Source organism: Molothrus ater, chromosome 9, assembly GCF_012460135.2.
Source record: "Molothrus ater isolate BHLD 08-10-18 breed brown headed cowbird chromosome 9, BPBGC_Mater_1.1, whole genome shotgun sequence".
Lineage (NCBI taxonomy): Eukaryota > Metazoa > Chordata > Aves > Passeriformes > Icteridae > Molothrus > Molothrus ater.
Genome location: NC_050486.2, coordinates 25,494,803 through 25,502,532, shown reverse-complemented (window position 1 = coordinate 25,502,532; position 7,730 = coordinate 25,494,803). Strand labels below are relative to the sequence as shown.

Sequence of the window (7,730 nt, the reverse complement as noted above, 5' to 3'; positions counted from 1 at the left end):
GGCGGTGCTGTTTGCGGTGGCGCCCTTGTTTCCCACCTCGCGGCTCCTCCCTCGCTCCCCTGCAGCGGGCTGTCAGCGCTGCCGGCTGCCGGCGGGGGCCGTTCCCCGGGAGGCGGAGCCCGGCCCGTGCCGGTTCCGGCGGCGGCCATGGCCATGCTGCGGCTGTGGCGGGCGGTGCCCGCGGCGCTGCGCGGGGCGCGGGGCCGGGCGGGCGCGGCCGGGGCGCCGCGGGGCGCGGAGGTGCTGCTGAGCGCGGCCGGCGGCGGTGAGTGCCGGACTCGGAGCGCGGCTCCGTTTCTGCCGTTCCCGGCGGAAACAGCTCGGCCTGGCGTGAGCGCGGCCGTGTGTCCCCCCGCACGCTGGGTGACAGCCCTGCCGATCCCGGGGCGCTCCTTGTTGTTCTGCTTTCAGTAATGCCTTGATGCTATTTTTCAAAGCGCTGCTGCAGAATGAATAGTTAGATACTTTTCTCCCCCTAAAATTATGTGTGCATGCGACCTCAACGCAGGAAGTTCTGGTTTGCATACTTTAGATTTTTCTAATAGCATTAACATTTTTCTAACAGCAGTGATAAAGATAGGACAGGACACCTTGACACATTTATCCATGAGAACCACGAAGTAGTTTGAGGTTTGGCTCAGATTGCCCGGGATTTACTTTCTGTGTCACTGTTGCAGGAGTTTATGAACAGTTCTTGGTATTTTGCTGGTTACAAAGACATTAGGTAGTTACCAGCTGTACATTTCCTTTGCTGGTTCCCGCTGTTCACTCGTGTCTCCGTTCCAGTGCCACACATCTCTGGTTCAGCAGCTGGCCACGGCCATAGGCAGAGGAATAAACAGAGACCTTCCAGCAGGGCAGAAAGACCAAGCAAGGCAGGTGCAAGGTACGGCTGTGCACCTACAGCACAGCAACAGCATCTTCCAATGTTAAGGCTTGCAAAGTGAGCAGAAGTCCAGACAAAAAAAGAGAAGATGTTGGGTTTTTTCCTCTCCAAAGTATACAGAAGCCATTGGATAATAATTTACAAATCACATGTGCTAAGAAGTAGGTAGATGTTGTGGTTTTATTTTTCTGCTTGGACTTAGGAACTTTGAGTAGAGTCCTTTCTGCTGATGAGCTTATAATGTTGAAATTAAATGGAGTTCACTTTCAAAATGGTTCTGGAACATGAACTGAGTGTGACCTGTCTGTGCTGTTCTCATGCAAACAGCAATCCCAAGAGGATGGTTTCCTTCATTAGGGAATGTACTTGAATACAGCAAGACTGTACAATAAAAATTAAATAACATTCAAAGGAGAAACCTAAGATGGACCATTTGGGCTCTGGTTTGTTGTTTGTTTTTTTTTTCCCCCATTTCTGCAGTGATTCTAAGATATATGTTCTTGGATGTCCTGATCATTTTCTAAAAGTCTGCTTCCTCATAGTCTTTTACAGGCCTACTGAATTTACAGTTGTTCTGCATAACTGAGTTTTGTAGACATGGTGTGCCACCTCCAATTTTAAAATAACCGATTGTTTTAGAATATACTTTATATGCATTTTCAGGAAGGAGAAGATGCAGCATAAGCAGATATTATTCCCAGTTGAATTACTGTGTCAGAGAACTAAATGAAGTATAACTGAAATTGTCTCCTATTACTAAGGTATTGCTGAAATCCTAATGAACCGACCCCACGCGAGAAATTCACTGGGAAAAGTATTTGTAAATGAAGTGAGTATGGGCCTGGCCTGTGAGTGTGTTTGGAACCACAATCAATAACTAACTGCAGTGAGAATAGTTGTGGGAAATCTAAAAAAAAACCTTCTCTCATAATGAAGGGCAGATGATTGGGACAAGACAGGTGAACCTTGAGAAAAACAGAATGTAACAGTTACTGCCTTAGATGTGGGCAGGGATATCTGGGTTATTTAAGTTAGCTACTTTAGGTTAATTTATTGAAGTTAACTCAGATGCTAGTTAATGTCCTTACTTGTGTCATTACAACAAAAGCATACTCATTGTCACACCTTAGCAGGTGATCTGTTCAAGGATGACACATCCTATAGAAAGTCTGGCTCATTCCTGGACAGGAAGGGAATTTTAGATACAGCAAAGGTTCATCTATGAGTGGAAGGAAAAAAGAGATGGGGAAATGTGTCATTCTGAATTTGTAGTGGAAAAACCCACAGGTTCTACTGACATGATTTCCATGAATTTTCTGGCACCTGCAGGGAAAAAACCCAAAACACTTCTAGCATAGATTAGGAACTTGCTATCATTTCAGTATATATCCACATGCCTAAAATTTTTCTTCTCTTGTGTGCACTCCCTCCCCCATAGCTGTTCAGTGCCCTGGAACAGCTGCGCTTCGATGAGCAGGTGCGGGTGGTGGTGTTCAAGAGCCAGGTGAAAGGAGTGTTCTGTGCAGGTCAGTAGCAAGGCTCTGCAAACCATTCTCAGAAAATGTGGTGGCTCTTAGGGCTGTGTGCCAATCAGATCATGCACTTGGAAATGAGTGCTAAAAGAAATTAAAATAAATATGTCAAAAGGGCACAGAGGGGCACTCTCGTTACTGCTGCAGCCCAAATGTCCACACTCCAACTTCCATGGACCTTACTTAAGTGGAATGCTGTATCCCAGACTTTTTAAATGGTCTGTCCTCTGAGAGGGACAGGAGGGAACATTTCAGATGTCTTTTCCTGGATTCCAACCTTTTTCTCCTTTATTTAGGAGCAGATTTAAAGGAACGTGCAAAGATGGATGATGCAGAAGTTGGAGAGTTTGTTAGAAGACTGAGAAATCTTATGGATGAAATAGGTAAAAGGATTACATCAGTTGGAAAATCTATTCTAGACCACTTGTAGTGAAACATTTAGAAATGCTGTAGGAGGGGATAACCAGCAGGTTATCCACCTAGGAGTAGCTTTCCAAATGGCTTCAGCTTATGCCTGAAAGAAAGATCCAATTAGAATTAAATCCCATCCTGCTGCCCCTCCATGGACAAGATCTGTTTCTTATGCACAATAAAGCACATACACACCTTTGTAATAAATACCTGACCCGAGAGAGGATTAATTTATTCCACACTTCTGTGGAATGCTTGGGAGGCAAGTGCTGTGTTGGTTGTCCCACTTCCAGTACATGTTCAGAAACACTCAAAATGTGGCACAGACCTAAGAACATGGATTTGAATCTCTGAATGGATTTGCTAAATGGATTTGTGCAATGTCAGGGGGGTTGTTATCTACAACTCCCTCACCTCTCTTTTCTTTTTCTTTGCAAAATGAATATGAGCTTCTGCAAGGAGTTTTCTTCCCCTATTTATGAATTATTCTGCTCTCACTAGAAAGAAGTACCAAAGTCAAATCTGTCTAAAATACCAATCAGAATTGCAGTAATTTTTAAAAAATGACAGGAGCAGTCAGAGGGATGGTTACAACAGAGAACCAGCTCACCTCAGAAGTTTGCATCCAGCTGCCTGAGTATTTAAAAATCTAATCTCCAGGTACATCAAGCTCCTCAGCTATGAGGTAACCTAGTTAAACAGTGTTTACTGTTTTCAGGAGCCTTGGCTAACAAAAGCACCACAAAAACCAAGTGTTGTGACGGGGCCTACGGATGGTGTCTTCTCTTTGGCTGTTTAACTAACTGCAACAGATGAATATTCATGTCATAAATTTGCAAGGAGAGGATTGATTCTGTTTTGCATTGCAGTACTTTGTTTGCAAGCTTCTTTGCATGGAAGAAGCATGTTTTGCATTCTTACAAAGAAGGCAGAAGTGCAAGAAGATAGTTTTTATTACTGTTTCCAGGCCAAGAAATTTGTGGCAGGAGAAAACGAGTCCTTGAGCAATTCTGAACTGAAAGCTTTAGAACGTAAGGATTTAAATTCCAGAGCCATGCGAAACAGAACTTGTGGAACACAACTGTGCAATCTGTGCTCTGTTCTGCAGCTGCCCTGCCTGTGCCCACGATCGCTGCAATCGATGGCTACGCCTTGGGTGGAGGATTAGAGCTGGCCCTGGCCTGTGACCTCCGCGTGGCAGGTTTGTGCTGCTCACTGGAGCAACCTCCTGGTAACTGATGGCTGCATTTTAAAGAGAACTTACACACGTGACAGGGGATTGTTAATGGAGTCCAGAAGCTTGAGAGAAATTCAAGAGAAGGCTGTACAGAAATGGTGACATTTAGTTATTTGGAAAGTAGTTCCTGTGCTTAAAAAGTAAAACCTATTTTTAGATAAGATTAGGATTCCTTTAGAAAACTATTTATTAGTAGGATTGAATAGTTATAGTAACTTTATACTGGATCAGATATACTCTAGCTAGATCTAACCTTCCCAGCTTAAATCAGTTTGGGTTGCAAGACTTATTTCTTCTGTTTCTGTGCCTCCGTCCATTATATTTTATCTAGCAGGGAGTGAGGTCATTTTTCCAGCTAAAATTGCTACACTGGGGTAAGCAGACTTGAGACAGATATGGGGTAAGTACTGTAGTATTCAGACTTTCTGGCTACCCGGAGAAATGGAGTTCCAGCTCAGTATTGACAGTTTCTAATTTTATTGATCAGTTCAATCTGGAAAAGTTCTAGTTATACAAATCAAAATGTAGCTAACTCTACATTTATTTTTTTTCTATAGCTTCATCAGCTAAAATGGGCCTTATTGAGACCACACGAGGACTTCTGCCTGGAGCAGGTAACCTTCATTAAATCTTAACCTTCATTAAACCTTCATTAATATTCATTAAATCTCACTTTCTCAGTTGTATTGTAAATATTTTGCCATTAGAGTGTGTTCGTGAACACTTGAAGTGTTTTGAATGTAAATTAGAAGTAGCATCTTACAGTCACGAAAGAGATCTATGAATCAAGAGTTCTGTCTCAGACTTCCTCTGAATGTAGGAAAGTCCCTTTATACCTTTTCTTTTTTATCAAAATACTGAAGTCTTTCAGATGCCTCTCAAAATGTTAACATCTTCAGCTTGTAGTTATTAAAAAAACATATGATCCCTTTATTTTTTAAGGTTCTTGCTTTTATAAGGAGACAAAATACTAGTGAGGCATTTGTCAGAAATGGAAAATGGTGTTTTCCCCGTTGTCCTAAGGTGGAACCCAGCGCCTGCCCAGATGTGTTGGAATAGGCCTTGCCAAGGAACTCATTTTCACTGGCAGACAGGTTGATGGAGAACAGGCAGCCTCCATGGGGCTGGTAAATCACTCAGTGCCACAGAACAGCGAGGGAGATGCAGCTTACCAGAGAGCTTTAACTTTGGCTAAAGAAATCCTGCCCCAGGTAAGTGCATTGCTCATGGGACCAATGTAAACACAGTGTTTGTGCTCCCCTTAAGAGAGCAAACAAACACCTGAAATTCCTTTCTCTGAAATACTGAAGTCGTGGTTCCTGATCTTTAAGTCTTTTTAAGTCTGTTCCTTTTTGTGAGTGCAGTTTCTGTTGGAACAAGTGTTAACATCCAGCTGCTTAACCCACAGGGCAGGTTTAGCCCCCAGCTGCAGCCACACAGACCTGCAGGACATTGAAACTCACACCGTGTTCATCTGTGAACTGCAGACAACACCAAATTGATTTTTATAAAATACTTATTAACTTACTGCAGATTTCTGTAGACCAAGATGTCATTTGGAGCAAAATAATAATATAACAATCAATCTGTTATAAATTATTGTGAATTTAATTATTTTAAAGTATTTGTTGTGGTTTGTTTTTTGTTTTTAATAAAGGCACCGTTTGCTGTGAAAATGGGAAAACTGGCAATAAACAAAGGAATGGAGGTAATAATTATTTTGTTTAAATACTGAAGTGAATGCAAAGACTAGCAGCTCTTACAAATTACTACAGTAAAATGTTTAGAACAGATGAGTTATAAAATTTTTATCAGACACTTAAAAACATTTCAGAGGTTTTAAAAGATTTCTTTAGAAGTAAAAGTAAAATGGCAGGATTTTTTTTTCTACAGATAGTAATACTGTACTTGTAATTTGGAGTGAAGATCACTTACTATGACTGTTTGAGAGTGACTGACTGCTCTGATTGATTTGAGAGCTCTGGAGTAGCTTTGAGGGCTGCACTTCAGACAAACCTCACACCTTTCCTCTCCTTCCCAGGTTGACATTGCATCAGGGATGGCTATTGAGGGGATGTGTTATGCCCAGGTAATCTGCCTTCAGAATTCATTCCTGAAAGGAACAACTGTATGTTAGTTATAGAATGAGTTTTACAAATGGCTTTAGTTTAATAAATTCAAAATAATTCCTCCTGAAGTTCACTGTGGCAAGTTTTGAGAGCATTCAGCTTTCTCAGCTAATGGAACAATACAGGGTTTTACAATACTACAATATAATGTGTCTCTCAGTCTATTTTAAGATGATGAAGTATGAAGATTATGGGAAAATTGTTTTCCTATATAGATCTATGGGTTTTTTCTTAGGTGCTTTGTTTGTGAGCTACTCTACAAACTTACACTGCAACCCTGTCTCTTTTTTTCCTAATTGCAAAACATGGAATTTTATGTATCATTAAAAGAAAAGCAATCTTAGTCTTACACCACTACTGCCAAATTAGTCAGGACTTAAAAACACATCAGAGTTGTAAATGGAAAACATACCTGTGTTTTATTTTTTTTCTCCTGTAGAATATTCCCACCAAAGACCGTCAGGAAGGGATGGCTGCCTTCAGGGAGAAGCGACCGCCTCGGTTCACCGGCAAATAACCCGTCCTGCTTCCCCTTGAGTGTCTGGAGATCCACTGATTTCTTAGGATTATTTTTATGACACCATTCTGTGCACTTAGCTCCTTGCCTTGGACTGCATTTCTAACTATTCCACTGGATCGTTTTTCTGTACAAATCTCCAAATAAAGATGTAACTTTGTACTCCTGATCTTTAAAGCATGTTCATGTGAAGTCAGTGGTTATGGCTCTCACACAGATGACAAGGAAGGAATATGGAGAAGCTTTGGCTCACCATAAGCAAAAAAAAAAAAAAAAAAAAAGGCAGAATACATAGAGCATTTAAACAGGAAAACCAAACACTGGAGAGAAATTAAATTTATAAAGATGTATCAGTGCTCTTCCAACTGCTTTGACAGAAGAAGCAGTAGTAGCACAGAGCAGTGGCCCTTGACCCCAGCTCTGCTGTGAGTAGTGCAACACTGAGCCACTCCAGGAACCCAAGCTCACCTCCCTTTGGCACCAGTGCTTGAGAACACACAGGCCCTGTATGTGCACAGGGACATAAGGCCATCCCATCAGTCTATGCCAGACACCCTGGGCACATAATCTCTCTCCATCACCTATATTCCTCTGTTAGCTGACTGGAAGTCAAGGTTATTTTCTCCTTCTGCTTTGAGGTTCTCCAGCACTAAAACATGCCACACAATTTAGCTCTACAGCTTCTTACTTTCCTAGACTGGGGCTTCCAAAGAAAAAATAATTAATCAGCAAACATGGTTTTAGGAAATGCTTTATAGGTTATCAAAATAAGATGTGGCTTACCACATTGGAACTTCATGCCACAATAGTACCAAAGGAAACCACAGTTTCACTTGTGCCAAAAGTGTGTGGGAACCTTACAAATTATACACATACAAATTTTCTATGTAAAGATCTGCAAAGGTAAAGCAGAGTCAGGATTTGCAGCCTTCACAAAAGATGGCAAATGCTCCAGGTGGAACACAAAGTTTGAAAGTTGTTTCCAGAATTATTTTGCCCTGGCAGAAACTCCTGAAGT

At 41.8% G+C, this 7,730-nt stretch overlaps 1 protein-coding gene across 1 annotated transcript; it reads left to right on the top strand.

Moving 5' to 3' along the window:
* Window positions 1-217: 217 nt before the first annotated feature.
* Window positions 218-6,881, top strand: ECHDC2 (enoyl-CoA hydratase domain containing 2). The gene is made up of 10 exons (XM_036388192.2): window positions 218-265; window positions 1,648-1,715; window positions 2,325-2,412; window positions 2,715-2,801; window positions 3,938-4,030; window positions 4,624-4,680; window positions 5,090-5,277; window positions 5,724-5,774; window positions 6,108-6,155; window positions 6,635-6,881. Exons 2-10 carry the CDS (start codon window positions 1,665-1,667, stop codon window positions 6,710-6,712), a joined length of 741 nt encoding a protein of 246 aa, XP_036244085.1. The 5' UTR covers window positions 218-265; window positions 1,648-1,664; the 3' UTR covers window positions 6,713-6,881.
* The last annotated feature ends 849 nt before the right edge of the window (window positions 6,882-7,730 follow it).